Raw genomic sequence first — 23,951 nt, forward strand, 5'->3', positions numbered from 1 at the left:
CTTAATACACACAGACAGTTTTTCTTTTAAATAAGTGAAACTTTAAAGTAACTTACTGTAATACAACTGTAGAGAATAAGGATTATACTCAGCACGTTCTATACAAATCACATTATATGTAGTGGAAAACTATGGAGATTTTAAGCTTTGTTTGTGGAGGAAAAAAAAAACAAAATACTCATTCATTTGGAAAGGTCAGGTATGTTTCAACTCCTACTATGCTCTAAATCTAGTGGAGCCAACAGAAATGCTCTTTAACTTCAAAAAAGATTACCAAAGATTGCCAGAAAGAGACTTTTGAGGCCTTGTATACATGTTGAAATCGTACTATATTAGATACGTTGGGCTATAAAATCTATTATTAGAACTATCTTCACCTGCTTCTTTGTACCTTTTTAACATGGCCACTAGAGATTTTAGATTACACATTACGTAGTTTTTGCATTATATATCCACTGGCCGATGCTAATCTAGAATAATCCTGAGTTACGGCTATAGAAAGGAACACAGTAAGTTTTTGCTCTCAAGATACAGAGAGAGGTGAACACACCATACTAAAGGATCTTTTCTACTAAGTCACACTACATGATAGACTTTGCTTAAGTATTTTTATTTTCTCATTCTATTGACTTAGTTATAATTATGACATGTTTGATGGAAGCATTATTTCAGTTTTGAGGAGACTGAATAATAAAGTCTTTAGTTTCTTAGAAGCAGAGGTATTTTCAAGACATTTCAGGAAGGTGTCACCAGCAGTTTTGACATACTTTTCCTTATATAGTTTTAAGGAGTGAAAAATGAGATTAAGAAATAAATTTAAAAATTTCCCTAAGGAGAAAAAGAAGTTAAAATCAAAGCCTGAGAAAGGTCTGAGTGATTTGGATTAATTTATTGCTCCAAATACAAAGAAAAGTGCAAGGTTTCCAGAATGCTTAATTGTTTTTATTCTGAAGAGAGGTGACTAAACTAATCCTATATATGGCCTGATACCCTAAAGCTACTACAATGTGTTGCCATATTAGTACATCTTTTCTCATGATAAAATAACAACAAATAGCTATAATTTGATACAAATAATAGTCAATTATAATAGATAACCAATTCTAACACAGAGAACTAAGGGGCCAAAGTGAGGTGCTTTGCAAAAACTACAGTTGGCACTCCTTCCTTTAAGGTTTGCATCCGAGGCTGGGTGAACCCCCAGTTGGTGGAAGCTGTGAGTGCAGGGGTTGAGACAGGGAGGGGGCAAGGGGCTAGGGGAGGACTGTCCTATGCCATTTTGTATCAGGGACCTCAGAATGAAAGGATTTCGGTACTTGTGGGGATCCTGGAACCGATCCTCGGTGGATACAAATGTGGATACTACATATTTATAAGAAAGTCAAGCTCACGGGCTTGATAATATAGAGACTAAGCTTTATTTTGTTTTGTGAGTGTAGCCCGTAACTGTGGTAGGCAGAATAACAGGCCCCTAAAGATATTCATGTACTAACTCCTGAAACTTGTGAAAACCTTAACTTATATGGCAAAGGAGAATTAAAACAGTGATGGAATTAAGGTTGCTAACCAGTTGACCTTAAAATAGGGAGGTAATCCTGGATTATCAGGGTGGGCCCAACGATAAGGGTCCTTAAATGTGGAGGGGGAAGGAAAAAGAGGAGGGTGGAGTGCTGAAATATGAGAACTCTACCCCTATTGCTGGCTCTGAAGACAGAAGAGGACAACCAGCCAAGCACTGTGGGTAGGCTGCAGAAATTGGAAAAGGCACAGAACAGATCCCCTTCTAGAGCTTCCAGAAAGGAACTCAGCCCTGCCAACGCTTTGATTTTAGCCCCATGAGACCTATGTTGGACTTGTAAGTACAGAATTGTAACTAATAAGCTTGTGTTGTTTTAAGCCACTAAATTTGTGGTAATTGGTTATGGCAGCAATAGGAAACTTATAAAATAATGAAAACCAATTCACAAACTATGAAGAGCAATCAGACCAAAACCTCTGGGGGAGTTGGGGGAGGCAGACACAAATTTATCACAGTAATTCTCACTCAAAACAAAACAAACATAAAACTCCTCAAAATCTATGTCAGACAGAATAGCGGGTCAGTAACAGTTTTCCTTTCAAAGGGAAACATTATGATCACAAAGAAACAGTATGGTATGTCGTAAAGTTTCTTGTTAGTTTTGAATTAACACATAGTTTTGAAAAGGTGCCTGGTATTGAACTAGACAAAAAGGCAAATAGGCCTGCTTAAAATAGCAATGAAGAATATTTTTGACCTAGTACTGAATGTGCTCCTTTTACGTTATGTTCTAGATAAGAATGGATAAGCAGTTGGCAACAGAAGCGTATCTGCTTTGGACAGTGAGTTTTAACAGTTATGAAATCTCAAGGCTGGGAAGAGCAGCAATGCAGATGGACAAATTCATAGTTCTTTAGGCTACACTGTGTTCAAGTCTATGTCAAATAAAAGAATGGGATGACTACTCAAAGACATTCTGTTTGCTTTAAATTTAGTTCTAAGACTCTTTAAAATCAGCTTTTGAGGTGAGAATTTTCAGGAAAAAAAATATGTGGTACCATAGAAAAAGATGATAGGAATCACATTTGTTTTGAATTTCTACAAATAAGAGAAACACAAAACAAGACCAAATAGTAAACAAGAACAAGACTCCAGGATAGCCAGATCAGTACTTCCTTTGATTAACAAAAAAAAAAAAAAAATTTTTTTATCCATCAATCTCAGGTTCTTTATATGTACACTAGTACTAATACTTCAGTTTCCTTTATTTTACTGGAAGAAGTATCTACAGAGAATTCAACCATGAAGCAAAAATTATACTGCCTCTGTTCAGAAACTGTTCTATTCAATCGGATTCTGAAATACTCCGCAGTAGCAAAAAGTCTGGCCTCCTCAAGAAATTCTTTGGCAAGAGCAAGTTGCAAAATGTTGAAATGGATCCTGACACGGCAACACTTTATGCATAAATTTTGTATTAATTAAGGAAGGTTAACACATTAGAAGGAAGCAAGTGCTGAACGCCAAAGATTAAGGGGAAAATCATGCTGAAGAAGAAAGGACAACCTGTACCTGTATAATCTTTTGTTCCTACTTAACTTGCAGAACGGAGAAATCATAAAGGGTAGCTCAGAACCGAGAAAAGGCACAAGGAATGGAAGTGCTCATCTCCTAACTAAGGGAATGAAGGTACTGCGAGCTTTGTGAATTAGAACAGTGCAAGATACGTTTATTACTAGAGCACAACTGTTCTGTCATACGCAGAGAGAAAGGTACTAAGAGCTTTTAACGTGAGAGCTGTGACCCGGATGAGAAGCAGAGCTGAGCTGTTACAGAGCCGCCCCATGGGCTTCATATCCAGAGAAAGAGCGTTATCTATTGTTGTTCTTATAATAATTTACTTAAGACTGTTAAATAACTCAGTTGTTTACATCGTTCAAAAGTGTACTAAATTATATCTTCCATTAATTGTTACATTCAAATAATATTCATGCTTTATCTTTCTTTATAGAAAAAAATTAACTGGCTAAGGTACCAGTTCACCCACTCCAGAGAAACTCTAGGGAACAGATACGACAGGACAAAATAAAAGTCTGAATGAAGTGCAATTTAAATCTGAAAGCCATTTCAGTTAGTTCTAGTCTATGAAAAATGGGATTAGAGAGATCAGTGTATCTTGAATATTCAGAAGCATACTTGGGGGCACATATCACTTTGTATAGGGTGCTACTTCCTCCTCTTACAGCGCTTTTTAGCATTCTGAATACCTCCTTCTCTCTGTATCCCCCATGATGTGCCTATGATGTAACATTAAAAATTAATCACATTTTTAAAGTCCCCTAATATGTTTTATCTCACAATAGAATTCAAGACAGTATGTTTGTTTTTGGCATTATTTTAGTTGTTATCTTTTCATGCTTTGTTTTTTGGCATTATTTTAATTGTTAGCTTTTCATGCTAAAAGTGATAAAATATTCTGAAAATGAAAACAGAGAAGATAGAATTCTTCCTTCTGTGAAACACATTCAGTGTCTCCCATATGAACAGTGGGAAAGTGTATGAAAAGCACACTAGAAATCAAAATAAAATCTCTTAGGAGTCTGACGGTTTCAGGACGCTAATAAAAAAGACTGCCTGGGAACTAGAACTGTACCAAATTTTATAAAAAAATGAGAAGAGAAAACCTAACCAAAGAGGGAGGAAGGGAGGGAGATTTCTTATATTTTTAACTTCTCTCCTCATTCAAAGAAAGTAAAAATGTCAAGAAGTAAAAATGTCAGATAATTACCTTGCTCACTGGACTCTCTTACATAGGGCTTGAGGTGGGACATTTTGATAGGTCTTTTAAGTCGGGTCCCAGTGTTGTCTCTCAGAACAGCACATCCATTCTCTGTAATATAGTCTATGACACAAGGACCAACCCATTCAGACTGGAAACGACCATCCTTCCACCAATTTTTCCTTTGTCTTAAAACTTCATGACCCACTTTTAGATGAAATGGATTTAATTGCTTTGGTTTCTTTTTAACAATGACTTTGTTTTTATTTAGTTCTTTGAAATTGTTGTTCTCCACCTGCAAATGTAAAAGAAGAGAAAACAAAGAAATGAAAGAGCTACAGTTTCTTTAAGGTAAATGCAGATATTACTAATATAACAATGGTTATTTACTGAGATGCTACTAAAAGGTAGACAAGAATCTCATTTAATTCTTAAAACAGCATTTCAAGGTCAGTGTTATTACCCCAACTTTATAAAGAAAATAAAGTAATATGAGATAGAGTAATATGCCCGCGTCAAACAACTGGAAAGCAAGAGCAGGGATCTGAATTCAGTTCTACCTTGATTCCAAAATACATGGTATTGCCATTAATGTCTGTTCGAACTTCATAGCTAATAAACACACTGTTTAACCAAGACAAGCAGAATTCAATAGAAAAAATTTGGTTTAAGGGTATATCATATCTATGTCTGTGCGTGTATGTGGATCGTGGGTGTGTATATGCTGAAATTTTTTTTTAAATCAGTTCACAGATTTTTTTAGATAGTTTTTTTCTATTAAATAGAATCACCTGTCCTGCTGAAGTTGTCTTATTCGCCATTATTTTATCAGCTTCTTTAACTGCACCTAGAATTTTGGCAAACATACTTGTACTATCACCATCCAGTTCACGAAGAATATCTGAAGTCTCAGGCACGTAAGGATTTCGATTAAACATTTGAAAATATGGTGTATTTTTAGTAGGCTCCTATTTTAAGGAAAATAAACAACAATTTGTATTAAAACATGTAGCCAAGAAAATCATCATAACTCAAAAGTATGGAATTCTCAAAAGGCACCTACCAAGTGAGTAGCGTTGAAGGCAAATGAAACAGCTGACAGGTGATCATCCCAGTTGTTCGGGTAGTCAGCACAATGCTTGGAAAGAAACATTCTTATCATGCTAGATGTACTTTCATTCGGAGTAACAGTTTGGGAGGCATGAGAAATTACAATCTGCTTTGTGCCAAACAATTCACACAGTTCAACATTGATCTGAAAAATACATAAAAAATAAAGCTGATCTGGAAGTTTCTATTTGATTTTTCATTTGTTTAAATTTATTAAATAATCTTTCCCTAACTCAATGTATATGTGGTATCAGCTCTATCATTTTAAACATGGTTACCAAAACCTGTGCCAAGAGGCCCCCTTAATACATGTTGGACACCCTGAAAACTACTAGCTTAAGGTAGTTTATGATTTCAACATTAGATAAGGCTACATTCCTTTTGATGATGTTTTATCTTTACAGAACTGGTATTTTTGATAGGTGCTATGATAAAGCAACTACTGTGTAAAAATCAACGTGAAACAGGAAGTGAGGATGGCAGTATCCAGTCTGATTCCAAGGTTTCAGAAGCTGAGCAGTGCTCAACAGGTACACACATCTCATTAAGTAAGTAATTGTGGCTTTTTAAGAATGAAATGAAAATTGGTTTTCTTTCAATTTATGAGTTTTTTTTTAAACGGCTAAGTGGTTAGGTCATAAATATTAAGTTGTTTGGACCTGTGCAGAAAAAGAGTTAACACAGCAGAACTGAGGCTTCTATCCTTTGAAAGACCTGCTTACAAGGCTGGCCCCTGACTGGTGTGTAGGAACTTGGATTTTGTGAGGGTTTCCGCCATTCCCTAATAAGGGTGGCTCACAGTGCCTACACTGTTGATACAAACAAGATGGCTTATGCTGAACACCTTCTTTTCTTTGAGTATCTAGAATTTTCAGTACATGCCAGATAGAGGGTGTCTATGTACCAGCTTCCAATAAAAATCCTAGCACTGAGTCTCTAATGAGCTTCCTTGCTAAACAACATTTTACACGTGTTGCTACAACTCCTTGCTGGGAGAATTAAACATGTCCTGTGTGATTCCACTGGGAGAGGACATCTTAGAAGCCTGTACCTTGTTTCCTCTGGACCTATCCCCATGAGCCTTTTCTCTGATGATTTTGCTTTGTAGTCTTTCATTGTAATAAATCTTAGCCATGAGTATGCTATTCTGCTGAGTTCTCCTAGTGAATTAGAAAACCTGGAGATAACCTTAGGGGCATCCCTGGCACAAGACCTAACTACTTGCTAAGTATAACTTTAGGTGTTTCTTTTGGACTGAGATATCAAAGGTGATGTAAACCTAGACAGTCTGGCTATCTTCTTATCCCAGTACCCTGTCAATTATCAAAATTTTAAAATATGCCTCAAGTGTAGTAGTTATATTCCTTTTTTTGAATTTTCACATATATTCCTGCCTGCTTATTCTTTCAGGTTAACTTTAATCTGGATAAAGGACAGGGCAAGGGGAAAAAGCTCCCTCCTTTAATGCTGATTAAATTCGTTAATTATATAAATCAATTTTGATTTTGGAAAAATTGATGTTTTTCAATATTGAATAGTCTCATTCAAGAACATGATATATTTCTCCCTCTACATGTCAATCACAGAATTTTTAAGCTAGAAGCAAAAAAAGACTATTTGATCCAACCTCCTCATTGTAGTTTGCAGAAACCTGAAGATAGGTTTTCAATTACTTAGTGGCACAGTAGGTACTAAAATCCTGGTCTCTTAACTTAAGTTCAACTACTATATAATATTTAACTTCTATATCTGTAGGAATTTATCTAAACTTATTAAACACCATATAATAAGGTGTGCTGGGCACTGAAAAGTGAGTAAAAGATGCTCCTGGATCTAAGTAGTTTATTTGTCTTACCTGATGAATGAACTCATCTCTTTGGTCCATTATTATTTTCTGAGGAGGTCCATATAAGAAAAATATATTGATAATAGCTTTAGAAATTTCTGATGCTGAAACATCACACAGAGGCAAAATCACAACCCATTTTGTGAACAAATCTGTCATGATTATAGCATATACATGACTTCTGTTGCTTGTATGAAATGGGCCCATCAGATCAACAGTAACTATACTCCATGGACTCTCCACCTTGAGATGGTGCTGTTTAGGTGCTAGAATAACTGTATTTTTTGCCACTTGGCAATGCTGACAAGCATACACCTATAAAACAGGCACACAATAAAGAAAAGATACACAAATGTTAATGTGTTCAACATAATGAAAGCAGTTGTATAAATCTGAACTTTAAAATGGTTGATAGGTACTTTGTGTTTTGAAGGAGAATCTTCTGGACTATTCTCAATAAAATAAACCCTTCTACTCAGAATGATCAGCAAATATCACTTGCTACTACTATTCAATGACCATCTTAAGGGGTCTTATTCATATGGAACAGAATTCTGGTTTACAATCAATAAATATTTATTAATTGAATAGATCTTAAAACAAGTTTGCTATAAGTTTAAATCAGTATGTGAGTATACAATTTCTGTAAGAAAGATTTTTTTATTTTAAAGTTACCACTCTAATAAGTTCATTCATTCATCTATTTAATAAAATTTAAAACATAATTTTACTTAAAAAATATTTATAGATGCCAGAAACTCCTCTAGGTCCTGGGAGAAGGAATACACAAAAACAAAGCACAGGCTGCCATGGAACTTTCATTTGAGTGAGATGAGAAGAGGGCAACTGATCAACTATGGATGGTGCCACTCACTGTTAAACATATTTCTAGAATTCCACTTTGGAAACTACTTTCAAGCCAACTCCTGAACAAAGTTTTTAAAATGATCTTATTGTACTATAGTTAGTTTTGATCAAAATTTTTATTTTCTAACTTAATTCTAATGGGTTATAAAGTTATAAAACTCAGACTAATTTCATCATCTTCAAAACTTGATTTTGCATTTGGCTGGTTTTAGGTTTCTGCCATATTTGATATTTTCTACATCAAAATGATACAGGCACAAAAGATGAGAGCACATACTAGGCCTGACTTATTATGAACATATGCTCCTCTCCAAAAAAGACTGCCACTAGAGAGGTAATGATTTATTTTTAGTCAAAGGAATTTCAGCCCCATTTAAATTCTGCCTACACAAAGTAGTTCAGTGATGAAAATTTGGTCTAAATAATCTATCTATAGTATTTTCAAATGTTTAAATAATGCTTTGTTCTAGTTCAAATTATACTTTAGTGACTTCAAAGTCTGAAAGGAGAAAAAAAAAAAAACTCCCTTTCAATGTCTTTGTGCAAAAACTATCCATACAAAAAATACCTAATGAAAAGTGATATCTAGGTTAATCTGGAGCAATAATGAATTTTAGATCTATACTACAAAGACATTATTCAAAATATTCTGAATACAGAAGCCATACCCACTGTTTGACATCATTGGTCACAGAAGTCCAATAGTAACTGGATTCCACTAGAGTAAGGGTTCTGGATATGCCATGATGGGCTCCAGTATCATTTTCATGGCATTCTCTTAGGACTTTCTTTTTTTCTTCTTCTGAAACAATTACCAAACGATTTTGTTTTCTGTCTTTTCCAACATAAAACAGCTTTTTTTCTGGAATAAATAATACCAAAAAGATATAATTGCAGTTTTTAGAGATCTATATAGTTTTAAGATAATCATAGCCTATTGTCAAACCATGAGGGTATTTTTGTTAAATCTTTTTCTCTCTAAGACAGAATATTTGTAATAATGTTACCATACAATCTGAAAGGGCCTCAGCTGTTACACTTAATAGAAATGTAGGAGAACTGCTGTGTTTTGTAGCTGTCAATACAAGCAGTGCTAGCTGTTCATCAAAGCACATGATAAATATGAAAGTGTGAAATAATCTTTGTATGGGAGTACTCAATCTAGAAAATAGAGTGCTTGCAGCAGCACCTCCTAAAAATGGCATGAATTAGCAAAGAAATTATGTACAGATAAGCAACTTCTGGAATAGAATTTTCCAAAACAGCATTTTATCATCACTGTAGTTTTGTAAGCAACTACCTCTCTTAAGTTTTTCTGGATTTGAGTAGGAGGTAGAGTTGGTAAAGCCAAGAAAGTGGGAGGACCTTAATCCTCAGGACAGTTCTCTGTTTCCCTCTGGAGACTTCTGAGAAGGTTCTACGGCTGGGAAGCAACCAGGGCAGGGAGAGAACCGCCACCTCTCCAGTGTTGATAAGTAAATATTCACACTCCAAAATACATCATTAACATACTAATGTGTTTAATTAGGAACATGCTGAGTGGAACATTCCTTACTTGAGTTAGAAAGTAAGCAACTAAGGGCAGGAGACTTATCTATCTTATTCATCAACTATCCTCAAGGCCTAAAATGTGACTAGCACATAGTAGGAACTCTGTAAACATTGCTGCATAGATGATTAAATGAATGAATGAATGAATCTTCTCTTCAGTCTCGGATGTAATAGGTGTGCCTGTACTTAAGTTTAAGGGAGTTATCAGAAGAGGTATACATAGGGAGAAATGAGCAGGTGTTTATTTATTATCTTAGAATTTTCTTGACCTGCTTTGAGAGAAGTCCGATTCTGTACCTATAGGTGAAACTCTCATTAATAACACCAACATTCATTTAGTCATCTGGTGACTGTACTTCTTGCTTATCTTATTCCACACTTCTCTTCTCCTTTGGAGGAGGAGGAGAAAGAGGGGGAAATTATCATACTCTTTCAAGATAAACAGTCTACCTTTCAAATATTTAATTCTTTCAGAGGAATTAGGAGTTCAAACATAAATATGATTCTGAGACTACTTAACAGCAGTGGGAGGGAGAAACTACAGAAATAAGTATAGTAAGCAAGTTAACTTTGTCATCACTTCCATGTTACGGATCACATAAGTTCCTCATTGAGAGTGACATGAGCACTTGGAAGTGCGCCAATAGAGTAGGACCTACCTGAGGACAAAAGCAGGAGAGGTTAATTTAGTTATTTTGTCTTTTCATGTTATCATCTATGACTTAAGATGCCCTTTTCAGGCTTACTGGCCTTCAGTCAGCTTCAGTGTGATTTTCATTTTGCTATAGACTGAGTGGCATTATCAATTTAACTGGTAATTGTTAAGCAACAACCAATTACTACAGAAATTCCCAGGATTCCACAAAGAACATGTATGGAGAAGCACTCATATAACCCCTATACTAAAACTTGGGGGCATTAGCTACCTTTGAAGAGAAATTTTTTTGCTGCTCTTCTTATGCCACTTCTCTCACTCGGCAGTGTAGATGGATGATATTCACCAGTTCGTTTGTAATATGCAATCTGTTTAAGATGAAGATCACCATTTTTTCCATTACGAACCATCATGAACCTAGGTAAAAGGTATTTAAAGATATAATTTGAATGATAAACTAAGTCAGTTGCTATTTAAGTTCAAGCCTCTGTCATATTTCTGCTTACGTGTGAATTGAACATTCCCGGAATGTTATCTGTGACAGAGATAATTGTAGTACAGAAAAGGAACTGTGTGATGTATATGAACTAAAATATTCAAATGCTATTTTTGAGATAAAACATGACACATTATCTTGTCTCTTTCCATGTGAAAAGAATGACTGAAAATTTTCCACACTCTGTGAAAAAAGGAAATGAACAAGTACACTTCAAAAAGTTTTGCTTAAAGTCTCTCATTACCATCAATTGAAATGTTACTTACATGGGCTGATTCTGTTAGTTTATTCTAAGTTTAATTCACTTTCAATTAAATATAATTTTTTCATTTTATGATAAATGGTTATATGCCCAAATCAAACAAATGTACCTTATCACAGTTTTTAAAACATCTCAAAAATGAATGGGTCAGATTTTAAGACTATCTATAAAACTACAGTAAATAAGACAGTATTGGCATGAAGATAGACAAATAGGTCACTGAAATAGAACAGGGAGTCCAGAATTAAATTCACATGCATGTAGTCAATTAATTTACAACAAAGGTGTTAATACAATGGAGGAAGAGATGGTATTTTCAATAAATGATGCTGAAGCAATTGGATTTCTGTATCAAAAAATGAGCATTAGCTACCTACCTACCTAAATCTTCCACAAAATTAATTCCAGATAAATTACAAACCTAAATGTGGAAAGTAAACTATAAAGCTTCTGGAAGAAAACATTATAAAAGTTCTTCAAAACCTTGGGATAACCAAAGATTTCTTAAACAGGACACAAAAAGCACTATCAAAAAGAAAAATTATAACAAATTGGATTTCATTAAAACCAAACCTGTTCATCAAAAGACATATTAAAAAAGCGGAAAGGCAATCCACAGACTAGGAGAACATATCTCTAAAATACACATTTAACAAAGGTCTCATACCCAACATATATAACAAATCAAAAAGAAAAGGATAAAACTAACCTCAAAAAATGTGGGGAAAATCTTACATGACATTTCAAAAAGAAGAATATCCAAATGGTTAATAAGCAAGTGAAAACGTGCTCAACACCATTAGCTCCTTGGGGCAATGCAAATTAAAGCCACGATGATTTATAACTACTCACTGTCAAAAAAGCTAAAAATTAAAAACATAGACAACACTATGTTGTGTTGTGAGGACAGGTAACTGAAACTCTCACACATTGCAGAAGTGTAAAATGCTAGAGCTACCTTGGAGAACTCACAGTTTCTTCTTAAGCTAAAAAATGTCTACCCTAAGGACTTGGCAATTCTATTTTTAAGTTTATATGCCAGTGAAATTAGTATATGGCAATCAAAAGATGTGTACAAAAATGTTCACAGATGCTTTATAGTCATAACCCCTAACAGCAAACAGTAAAGGCATCAAGAGGTTATTCTAGTCCTTGTTCCGTAGACACTTCTGTTTTCCAGTTCCAGGTTGCTCTAAATCTTAGTGTTTTTCGAACCAACTATGGTGAAGCACGAGTTCTCCCCAACCCTAATCTGTCACAAAAGACCCCGTGATGCCTTTATTTTCATGCCTTCCTATCTACAGCCTTTCCCTCTGCCAAAGGATTCTCTGGCAAACTTCTACCCTTCATCAATTTTCAATTGTGTGGTTTCAAGTGGGGAATATAGACTGCTGGACTACCTATCCATTTGCCTGCCTGTCATTCTAGCTCTGTATTAATTCTCCTTAACTCTTAAAAAGGCAACCAACAAACAAGCAAAAATCACTCTATTTTATTTTCATCTCTAGGATACAGTGGCACAAGCTCTTCCAAGTCCAAGAGACAGACTTGTCCTTCCTCAGTTTAGATCAATTCATTATGGTCTATATTCTGTAAAATTTATAATATATATGACCCAAATTATTTTTTTCTCTTAATGGCTTTGGGGACCACCAGTGTTCTAAATCATCTAAAAGAAAACTTTAAAACATCCCATCTTAGCCACTGGAAGCATAGTATCTGAAGGAAGACAAGGTTTATTTTTAAAAAAAGATAAAATCTTTTGTTGCCTCTTTTTCAAGGACCAGTAAAGGTTGAAAAGTCTCCTGCAGGACATTAAAAAGAAAAGTGGAGAAGCCTTTTCAAGCCTCTAAAAACCCTTCAGGAGCAAAAGACCAAACTCTCACACCTCAAAGGAAGTACTCGTCCCAAAGCACAGAGGGGTGGTTAACTGTAACTAGTAGAAAAAAAACTGACCACTGGAAAACATCAGTGTCTTCATAAACCACAGCGACGTCTATACTTTACCCTTATACTTAAAAACATCTCTCTTCTAAGTTCCCACAGCAACCCTCCCTGCAGTTTCCCTTCTCTGGGGTCTTAGTCCATTTAGTCTGCTCTAATAATACCATAGGCTGTGTTGCTAATTAACACCAAACATTTATTTCTTACAGGTCTGGAGGCTGGGAAGTTCAAGAGCAAGATGGTGGATTCGGTATCTGGCGAAAGCTTGCCTCCTGTTCACAAATGGTATTTTTGCTACATCCTCACATGGTAGAAGGGGCTCGGGAGCTCTCTGAACTCTCATAATTTTATAAGGGCACTTATTCCATTCTTGAGGGTTCTACCCCATGAACTAATTGCCTACCAAAGGCCTCACCTCCTAATACCATCACATTGAGGGTTAAGACTTCAACATACGAATTTTGGGGGAACACGAGCATTCATTCTATAGCACTGAGGTAACTATAGTTACTTACTAATGGCATGCATGCACCTCTGGTCAGTGTACAACTTCTCAAACTTTGGAATCAGATTAGACACTGCCACCCCCATTTCCTTTTCCATACTGATTTTCATGCAGTATTTGCATTATTATTTCCCCAAACCTACTTTTGCAAAGATATGAAGAAAGGAATGCAGTGTGACACAATGATGAAAATGTGAACTACTTCAAACTTACAGTCCACACGGGATATGATAGATGTTAAATTAAGTACAGTTCGGTTTCCTTTGAAAATTTAAAATGTTCCATGGCACCCTGTGAATTCACTATGATGTTCTGGGAAGCCTTGGCATATAGTTTGAAAATTGTGAGTTAAGACATTTAACAAGTAAATACAAACTAGATTTATTAAGTTAAACTTTTGCATGTTAAGAAAAGGTTGTAGACTGGTAACACTGATGTTTATAAATTATAGGTCACTCAAGAGGTACAGACAAATTTTTTGGCAATCTTTTAACTGGAACCAAAATAACCTAGCAGATAACAATGTTAAGTTCTCTAAGTGTATAACAAAAAGCACCTATCAGGTCAATTCCTTCTATTTCTTTTCTAAGCACTGCCTAAACAAAGAAAAAAAGGCAAGAAGTAATTTCACAGAAGAATTAGGTTTCCTACTTCAATTTCTCTTTGTAAAGTTAATTTTTATACTTTTTAAAACATGCATATCATTCTTGACAATGTATATTTCTAGCTTCCAAAAAGTTTAGGAAATAAGACTTTCTAATATGGAAGACCAACTGTTACTAACAGGAGATTTAGTTTATTTCATTATTTCTATTCTTTGGCATCTTTCACACAAATATAATATAGCAAAGGATATTAAAAATATATTAAGTGGGGAGGATATAGCTCAGGGGTGGAGTGTGTACTTAGCATACATGAGGTCCTGGGTTCAATCCCCAGTATCTCCATTAAAACAAACAAACAAACAAACAAACCTAATTACCTCCCCCCCATATATATATTTAATCTTCAAGAAGTAGGGATATATGAACAGCTTTTTGAAAATTAAATATACTGAAAAATTAATCTTGACTAAAGAACACATGAATATAGTAGCGCTGAAAGGAGGCCCAGAGATTATAATTCAGTCTCCCACTTCCCAGATAAGAAAAAAGACTTCAAGTGGTGAATTTAGATTGAAATTGACTGGTAAATTATAATACTCAACAATGGAAGTAAATTATTCCTTTCTGAAATAGCATTTAAAAATTCCCATGTAGGCTTCTGTCTAGAACACAGAAAGCTGGAAAACGAGTAATTCCCACCCTAACAATGAGAAAAAAAAACTGGATAAACTCACTAAGGTATCAGTTTTCCCCAAATTGGATCTATAGAATCAATGCAATGCAACAAGAAACCTGGTTTCAAGACTTCCTTTAATTCTCTAGTAATCAAGACTGTGTTGTGTTGGCAAAATGACAGCCATCGATCTACGGAACAGAACAGTGTCCAGAAACATAGCCACACAGAAACAGTGAATTGATTTTTGACATAGGTGCCAAGATAATTTAATAGAGGAAGGATAATATCTACAACAAATGATGCTGGAGCAACTAACCAAATATCCATATGAAAAAAGATGAATCTGAACTCATACTTTACACCTTCTGTAGAGGTTAAAATTAATCACCATGAGTTACAGACCTAAATGTAAAACCTAAAGCTAAAGAACTTCTAAAAGACAACAAAAAAACTTTGTGAGCTTGAGTTAGGCAATGACTTCCAGACAGCACCAACAGAAAGAACCATACGTAACAGAAAGATGAAAACTTCTTGGTCTTTTGAAGATACTGCTAAGAAAACAGAGAAATCACAGCCAGGAGAAAATATATGCAGTACACATATATAATAAATAACTTGGGTCCAGAATTTATAAAGAACTCTCAAAGCTCAATAATAAGGAAAAAAATCCAATTTTTAAAATAGGCAAAAGATGTGAACAGACACTTCATCAAAGAAGGTATGATTAGCAAATAAACACATGGAAGATGTTCAGCACCACTAGACAATGAAAAATGCAAATTAAAACCACAAGAAGATATCACTATCCATCCAACAAAATAGCAAAAAACAACAAAAACAAAACAAAACCTGGCAATACTCAATACTACTAAGGATGTAAAGCACTGCTGGTAAAAATAAAAAATGGTGTAAATATGGCAGAAAACAGCTTTAACCCAAGAGAAATGAAAGTATATGTCCACATAAAAATCTGTATATGAATATTTCTAGAAGCTTTATTCATAGTATTGAACCCAGGACCTCCATTAGAAAAACAAAAGTCTAAAGAAAAAAAAAGTTTCCTGCTAATGTTTGGTATTTACATACAGGAATAACTTAAAGAACCAGTAGTTTTTTCCTTTTCATAAGTACATTCGCTATTTGGTCCCGAGAAACCGCCCAATTGAGCAGTCAATACGAGAAAATGGCTTTAAGCTGTAATATTCGGAATAAACATAAATATCTTCTTATACTCAAATATTATTAAACAAAGGTATCATTTATAAGGGAGAATTAAGTGGTTTGAGTTATAAAAATGAAGTCTACATTACACCTTTGGATATGCTCATATTTTCAAATATTCTTTTAAAAATAATTACTCATGTATTAAAATATATAGGAATAACAATAGGTAGGAAAAGTCGCTGATAACTCCTGATTTTGCAAGAGAAACTGTCAGGGTTAAAGTTGGTTGAGCTTTTTACACTATGGCCCTGATACAACATTAAATGAAATCAAATACTTGTGTGAATACTTATTACTTAATTTCTTAAATAATTTTATCTTGTTTGTACAATAAAGGTAGTTAAGATGATCACTTTACATAAAATCAGGATTTAACTGTGTTTCACCAAGGGCAAAACCTATCAAGACGACCAATTTAAGCGTCTAAAAGGTCACAACATGCATGTGTTCCAACTTTAAAACTTAAAATCTGTAATATTTCAATAAATATGTTTATTTGGGCTCATTAATTTTACTTCTGAATTATTCTTTTTAATCTCTGAAAAATGGAAGAGCACAATTTTATGTCACGATAAAAGACTGGGAAATCTAATTACACGAGACACTTCGCTATAATCTGCTTGACTTCAACGTACAAATTCATTTAACAAAAATGCCTTCATCTCCATATGCATACACATGAAGCCACATAAATGGATTTCCACTGTAAAAAATATTTCTTTAAGTTGGCTTAGACAAGTTTATTTAAAGAAAACCCACACTGAGATAGTCATTTTCCTTTAAAACTACAGGACAAAATTCTTCCTTAAATTCACGTTTCTCCCCACCACAGCAGATTTTAATTGGGGCGAAGGTGTAATAGTTCAGATTAACTGACAACTTTGATAAAGTAAGGGGGAGAATTCTTTACTGTCAGCCAAGTGCCTCATTCAACTTTTGAATTTGCTGGGAATCTCGGATGCTACTTTAAGTGAAGCAGCATTTCTAGAGCGTTTTGGCTACTCGTTAACTAATTCTGAAGGGAAAGGGCTAGCTAAACTTAGCATAAGCAGGAAAACGACCAGTAAGTAAAACTCGGTTACACCGAGTGGGCCTCACCCGAGGCCCGACAACGGAACTCGCCGCTTTACGGCTCAGCTGGCGCGGGCTTAACGTCCCGAGCAAGGCCCTCCCGCTCAAGGCGCCTGCGCAATCTCTACGAAGTCAATTAAAGCTTTCCTTAAACCAGTTGACGCGATTGGTTTGGAATTAATGTCAGGTTACGCCTTATTTTAATAATCATCAAGTGTGAGCATACAAGAACGACCACTCACCGAAGTGGCCCTAAACGCAAGCGTCAAGATTTGAGCTTCCTCTCGCGACTTATCTGGTGCTGCCGGAAGCGGAACTACCCGAGTGGTTAAGAGGGGAGCCTCGGTCGGAAAAAGTGAGGGCGGATTATTTAGCTCTTGCCGGAAATTGTTCCGGCCGGGGAAGTTTCTATGTGAGACCAGAGGCAGGCAGGGAAGAGGCGTGACCAGGCTTCGAGAGGAATAGTAGTGCCGTGCTGTACCTCTGTGTGACCCTTCAGCTGCTATTGAAGAGAGCAAGACCCACTTTCAAGCTAGCAGCTGGAGTCTCTTGACACCTTACTCGTGCCCCCAGGATTAAAGGGGAAACCGAGACCTGAATGGGCTCGGTCATCTCCAGCAGCTCGCGTGGCGACCGCAGCCGTAGCAGGTGAGGGCCCCGAGACCCAGGAAGAATGGAGATATGGAACCCGGTCCCCCGAGGTTTGCGCCGCTGCCGGGAAGTCGCTTTGTCTCCTGCTGCGCTCTGCGGAGCCAGGGCACACTGCTCCTAAGGGCTTGTGCTAGAGTGTAAGGCAGCATGGGCACGTAGGAATGACAGTACGGCCCTGGGGGGTCCTTTCATTTCTTAATTTCTCCTCCTCTTCTTCTGTTGCTTCCCTTTTCCATTTTTTGGGTTTGAGATATGGGGGGTTTCATCTTAGCTGAAAGAGAACTGCTGAGCTTCTGGCTGGCACGCCAGGCTGCAGTCTCGCTCCGCCAAAGTAGGCGGTCTCGAATTTGGGGACTTCTATGGGTAGAGATGGTTCTTTTCATTCCTCAGCCTTTATCCCTCTACTTCTTGGCTCCTCCAAGAAGATCAAAAGCCCCGTCCGTTGCAGCATTCCAGAGTAAGGAAGGAGGCTGCAGGTTAATGCCGCACCTAATCGGTTGGAGAGTGTTGCGTTCTCGCGCGCTCCGAAGGAGAAGGGGTGAGGGTGGTGACCATTGGGTGTTATTTACCAGGTTCGACTTCCTGGAAGTTTGCGATCTTTGGAGGCCCATGGGTAATGCTTGTCTGGGCTTTAGCGTGCTGGAAAGCTCAGCTGTGCAAGTAGGAAGCCTCCTGGATGACTAGCACCTAGCGTCCTTGCTATACACAGGCATAGGGTTTATGTTTTGCCTCTGAAAATTCTTCATGAGAAATACAGTTTTTGTTTCAAGCAGATAAAAAAAAAAACACGATAGCTGCCATTAACTGAGTTCTTATGTGTTCCATGTCCTTTACATATTTTCTCATATCGCTCAACAATTCCATGAGGTGTATTAAATTAGGTTTATCATTTGACAGAGGTGGGAACTAAAGCTTAGAGAGGTCACTTAACTACCCTAATAAACTTTTGCTACTCGTAAATGTTTGAATCTGTGTTAGAAACCAGATTTTTCAGACTTCAAAATCCATGTTCTTAACTATTACACTCCCATTGTCCTACCATTATGCTTCATCGCTTCCAGTTTCTTCACTAACATTTTCAGTGGCTTGAAAGTATTCATTTAAAAATATTTGGTATGCTTAGGTGTCTCACAACAGACACATGTGATCTCTGTCTTCATGCAGCTTCAGTATTTGAATTCAGAATTAAATAGTTCAGAAACCAAAATACTTACACTTGTGTGGGCTGGTAATTAAACTGATGGGCAGAAGGTGCACGTTGTACAATCAAAGCTTGCTGTTTAAGTTTTAAACTCATGGCTTGCAGAGTAGTTGTTGTGAGGTTATTAAATTTAACAATTGGTGAAACGTTTTATTCATCACTCAAATTAGTGCTATGCATCAATAAAATACTGAGACTATATTGATGAGATTCTTGTTCTTCAGAAGTTCCCATACAACTATGTATAAAGGTGGAACTATTGATTTTCTTAAGTGGAAATGATATTGTGGATATGTAAGAGCATGACCTTATTTTTAGGAGATGGATACTCAAGTATTAAGAGATGCCATGTATTGATGTCTACAACTGACTTTCAGGTGGTACAACAAATATATGTGTATATGTGTGTGCAGAGAGAGAAGGTAAATATGGCAAAATGTTAGCAGTTGTTAAGTCTAGTGGTGGGTTTATGGGTGTTTATAGTAAACTCTTTTAGGAATATTTCTGAATATTTGAAAATTTTTATAAGAAAAAGTTGGGAAGAAGACCCTAACTCGAATGGAAACAGAGTTTTGTAAAGAGATTCAAACTGCTCTGGAGCATAGAGGATGGGAAAGAGTGTTGATGTGTATTTGGGGGTTGGCAGAGGCGTGATGGTTGTCAAAAAAAAAAAAAAGCATTCATTGAGGACTTTGCAGTTGGTTATTGAAGGAGAAATCGGAACTTTCAAGGAGAATAATGAGTACCAGATAAAAGAAAAGGCAGTCTCAGCAAAAATGTGTTGCATAAATGTTTGAAGAAGGAAGAAAATCAATGTGAAGTTAGTGAGGACCTTGGTATGAGCTTTTTTTTTTTTTTTTTTGCATAAATAATCTTAAAAATGACGTTTGGTTGCTTTTGCCAGCCTGCAGAAGCCTATTTATGTAGCTGAGTTAACGATGCTCTGGAAGAGAGTCACCATTTTTACCAATGTTTCCGTGGGAAAGGGTCTTAGGATTTCAAGAAGGCTAGTTAGGTGTCTGTGATCAGGCTCAGCAATGGGGGCTGGGACTCCCATTTTCTCTGATTTTGGGAGTAGAGATTTACTCCCAGATATATAGTTGGGCTCCTGAGGAACCTGTAGAAAGGGCTACACTGATGGCTGGAAAGATTTTAAGCCAAGTCAGGGGCTATTTCTAAATACTATGTGGAACTGATGGGTGATCCACAGTGTCATTTTAAGGGTTATGTAGCTTTGACTATGACCAGTAAAGATGTGAAGGAGATGACTGTTTATTCCAGACAGTGGCGTTCATGATAGTCTCAAGTAGTGTGGTCAGACTGGAAAAGAGGTAATGAGGTCTCCAGTAGCAGCAGTGGCAAAGAGGAGTCTCTATGGCTTCATTACAAGGAGGGAAAATTGGTACATTCGAAATTAAATTATTTGTATTTGTTCTGTACCAGTTAAGTTTAGATCAGCAATCTCTGTCTTAATTACAACTGCTGACAAGGTATTTAAACAGCTAACGTTTACTGAATATTTATCATGTGCTCATTGCTGTGATGTTGCTTTGTCATTCAGTCTTCAATCTATGAGATTTATCATCCCATTTTACAGATGGTGGCTAGAGAGTTTCAATAACTTAAGGACACAGAACTGAACAACTATCAAAAAAGCTTTCTAACCCCATATTGTCAAAATCTAGAGCAGTGGTTCTCAAGGTGTAATTTTCAGACCAGAAGCATCAGCAAACATTACCTTGGAACTTTTGGAAAAGCCAAGTATAAGGCTCCTACCCAGAGACTTTTTAGTTTAGTGGTTTAACAAACCCTCCATTCCAGGTGATTTCTCATATTCTACAGTTTGAGAACCGCTGCACTGAATGTGGATCTTTGGTAGCATGGTACTGATTTCAAAATCAGAAGTCAAGGTAAAAAGGTCTTTGTCTTTTGAACAAATTTAAACAGATTCCCAAATGTGGTTGCATGTACATTTGTTAAAATATAAATTATCTAGTTAAGAAAATGCTGAACTTTAGAAAATTTGTGAAAGGTCTAATAACTGAATTATTATTACAGGTGCCCCAGATAATTCTGATGTAACCAGTCCATTATGGGACTACTACTATAGAAAGAATGTTAAAAATAAGAAAGGCTCAGCTCTGATATTTGAATAATGTAATATTTTTAAGGGCAAACAGTTGTGTATTTTGGAATTCATGATGCAGGATGTAGGTTGATTGAAATGCTGAATAATGTGGAAAAGCATAAGTCATATTTAGTTTAATGTCAGGGGTTCGTGTGAAATAGCAGTACATTTAGAATGTCCTGGATCTCCTTTCGTGTGCGTAAGATTTTGTCTTGTACCACACTGTATGTATCCCACGTGGCAAGAGGGGAACAAAACCGGATTTATTTCACACTTTTAGTTTTCTAAGAATTTATTAAATATATATAATGCTGTGATAAGGACTGTGGAGTCCAGATTTTGCTCTTAAGTGATCATGATGGCCTTGGGCTGAAATAGACCTGGATTTGAGTTCTATTTACGACTTGACTTGGCTGTGTGATTATGGTCAAATTTCTTGAACTTTCTGAGCTTCAAGTCCTTGTTTGTAATCAAGTGATGGAGATTTATCCATATACTTCAAACATTTATAAAACAAGGCAAATAACCCTAATCTCAGGATTGCTGTGAGAGTAATTGTTAAATCACGAAGTCATAACTGCTTCCTGAATTTCCACGTGTTACAGCATGCATAGAAAATGATAATATTTGTACAGTGTTTATGGAAGAAACTGGAGAGAGTGCTGCTGGAGACAACTGGCCAGGGGGTTCCAGCTGCCATAAGGCTGAGGCAATCTTTTGGCCTACTTACAGTACTCGTTCATGACTAGGCAGCATGTTGGGATCCAGGTTAACAAATTAAGTACTTACCAGGTAGCAATGTTTAATAAATATTCATTCTTTTGAAGCTTATCATGTTTTGAAGGGATATACATAGCCAAAACAGTTAAACAGTGCCAAGGTTGTAGGTGTCCAAAGGTCAAAATGAATGATTCAGAGAAGAAGAAATCTTGGAAATTGTTAAGGAAAATTTTATGGAGGAGTATTTTTTGTGCCAATCATCAAGAAGACAAAGACTCTGCTTTATCAGTTTTATCTCCTTTTTCTCAGGTTGCTAGATCCCCTGTAACAATAGCATACTTTCATGACGATAGCAAGCATATATGTTTTGCTTACCATGTGCTTCTACTGTTCTACATTCCCCCTCCTCCTCTGTTTGAGTGGTGCACTGGTTCTCAGACTTGGCTGCATGTTGGAATCTTTGAAGCCTTAAAAATAGTTGGGCCCTACTCCCAAATATTCTGATATGATTGGTATGGAGTGTGGCCTAAACAGTGAGATGTAAGCTCTTTTTTATATATCATCTTATTTAATCCGTAAAGCAAGTTGTAAGATAGGTACAGTTTACTGAGGCCCTGAGGGGTCAGGGTCACACAGCTGCTGGACCTAAGATTCAACACCAAGTATTTCTAGCTTCAGAATCCATGCTCTGAACACCAGGCTGTTCAGTCCTTTTATAGTATCTGCAAGTATCTCTTATAAATTAAAAGAAAAAACAAAGAAAGAAAGCCTTTGCCTTCCTTTATAACAAAGCCCTTCAAAAGAATTGTCATATCTTGTCCCTACATTGTCTTCTGTTCTCTTAAGTGCAATCCAGTCACATTTAATAAAATTGAAAATTGGTAAAAATTTTCTTCCCCATCCTCTGTATGCATCTTAGCTACTTCCCCGACTTTATTTTCTACCATTCTTTCTTTGCTTGCTTGCTCTGCTCCAGCTGCAGTGGCCTCCTTTCCGTTCCCTAAACGTGGGAAATATATGCTTATCTGCTTTAGGGCCTTTATCGTTTGTTTCTTCTCTGGAATGCCCCTACCATATAACCCCATGGCTGATTTCCTCATTTAATTTAAATTTTTGCTCAATGTCACCATATTAGAGAGGTCTTACTAACATATTTGTTTGTGATTGGACTATTGTCTCTCTCCAAATGAGTGAATGGGACATGGTTTCAGACCTAAACATAATCAGATGGGGGACATATATCTGTACTTCGGGCAGCATTGAAACATGAAACAAAATTTGACTAAGTGAATAAGAATGGGACAAATCAGTCATTAACTTACACTCTTGAAAATGTACAGGATACACATTTTTTTTTCAAAAGCTGATTTCTGCTCACACATAATGCATGTGTAAAATAGCTCAAAAATGTGGAAGAATATATAGTAAAAGGACTAGTAAGAAATAAAACTCAACAATTCCACAACTAAGAACCGTAACTAGTAGTTTTGCCACTGGATTGTGGCATTATTGATTTTTTAAATTTCACTTTTATGCATTTTAGATTTTTCATGATGGACACTCTGAAATAACAAAGTTCTAAAAAATTACTATTCAGCTCTGTGACTAGAACAGAATTACTGTCACTTTCATTAGAACACCTCAATTAGAAGGAAGTCCAATTTTAAAATAATGCCATAAAGTGTATACATCTGTGTACGTATAAGCATAGATATATCGATACATGCACTGATTTACATCTTTCATTGTTTCTGTTCTGTAATGAATAGTGCGATGCATTATTGCATATTTCTATTATCAGTTTTGTTGGCACGTTTATCACCCTAAAAGAGAAAATGTTAATTTACTTGGCTGTCTTCCTCCTAGACTATAAGCTCCTTAAGAATAAGGGTCATGTTTACTTTGACTTTCTATTGCCAACACCTAATACTGTGCCTTCTTATATAATTGGTGAAAAGTATTTGTTGAATAAATAGATTTATTTCAACAAATATTGAACAATATTCATTCTATTAGATTTGCATGTTATTGTTAATAAGGAGCTTGGTTTACAGAGTGCCTGTAGGGGCTAAGGTTTATCAAGTGTTTAGTATATGGCAAACACTTAATGTTACTTAGTCCTCACAAAGTTACAGGGTTTTATG

General features: G+C 36.2%; 2 protein-coding genes and 2 long non-coding RNA genes across 21 annotated transcripts in view; 3 read left to right on the forward strand and 1 right to left on the reverse strand.

Annotated features, from left to right (window-relative positions):
• The window catches only part of LOC116662632, a 22,280-nt gene extending 17,983 nt beyond the window's left edge, over positions 1 to 4,297 (forward strand). The window contains exon 3 of the long non-coding RNA XR_004318605.1: positions 3,122 to 4,297. This is a non-coding gene — a long non-coding RNA (uncharacterized LOC116662632). The remainder of the gene's footprint in view (positions 1 to 3,121) is intronic.
• The window catches only part of GIN1 (gypsy retrotransposon integrase 1), a 20,326-nt gene extending 2,864 nt beyond the window's left edge, over positions 1 to 17,462 (reverse strand). Inside the window, exons 1-7 of one of the 4 annotated variants that reach the window (XM_032476456.1) lie at positions 17,350 to 17,462; positions 10,596 to 10,741; positions 8,787 to 8,980; positions 7,261 to 7,566; positions 5,359 to 5,550; positions 5,087 to 5,263; positions 4,305 to 4,590 (exon numbers count right to left, since the gene is read on the reverse strand). In XM_032476456.1, the coding sequence (XP_032332347.1) occupies positions 4,305 to 4,590; positions 5,087 to 5,263; positions 5,359 to 5,550; positions 7,261 to 7,566; positions 8,787 to 8,980; positions 10,596 to 10,737 (1,297 nt within the window). In that variant the 5' untranslated portion in view covers positions 10,738 to 10,741; positions 17,350 to 17,462. Of the gene's footprint in view, positions 1 to 4,304; positions 4,591 to 5,086; positions 5,264 to 5,358; positions 5,551 to 7,260; positions 7,567 to 8,786; positions 8,981 to 10,595; positions 10,742 to 17,134; positions 17,207 to 17,349 lie in introns of those variants that run through there. The other 3 variants (XM_006186698.3, XM_032476455.1, XM_032476457.1) reach the window with 3 other exon arrangements.
• LOC116662631 lies at positions 4,565 to 14,564 on the forward strand. Its single transcript, XR_004318604.1, has 3 exons — positions 4,565 to 4,646; positions 5,810 to 5,953; positions 13,236 to 14,564. It is a non-coding gene; the product is annotated as an uncharacterized LOC116662631 (long non-coding RNA).
• Positions 17,463 to 17,539: 77 nt separating the features above from the next.
• PPIP5K2 (diphosphoinositol pentakisphosphate kinase 2) overlaps positions 17,540 to 23,951 on the forward strand; it is a 70,093-nt gene continuing 63,681 nt past the window's right edge. For 7 of the 15 annotated variants that reach the window (XM_032476447.1, XM_006186700.3, XM_006186701.3 and 4 more), the window contains exon 1: positions 17,542 to 17,755. The gene's annotated coding sequence lies outside the window, so the exon portion shown is untranslated. Of the gene's footprint in view, positions 17,756 to 23,951 lie in introns of all 15 variants that reach the window. The other 8 variants (XM_032476442.1, XM_032476444.1, XM_032476445.1 and 5 more) reach the window with 3 other exon arrangements.

Source organism: Camelus ferus, chromosome 3 (genome assembly GCF_009834535.1).
Source record: "Camelus ferus isolate YT-003-E chromosome 3, BCGSAC_Cfer_1.0, whole genome shotgun sequence".
In the NCBI taxonomy this organism is placed as follows: domain Eukaryota; kingdom Metazoa; phylum Chordata; class Mammalia; order Artiodactyla; family Camelidae; genus Camelus; species Camelus ferus.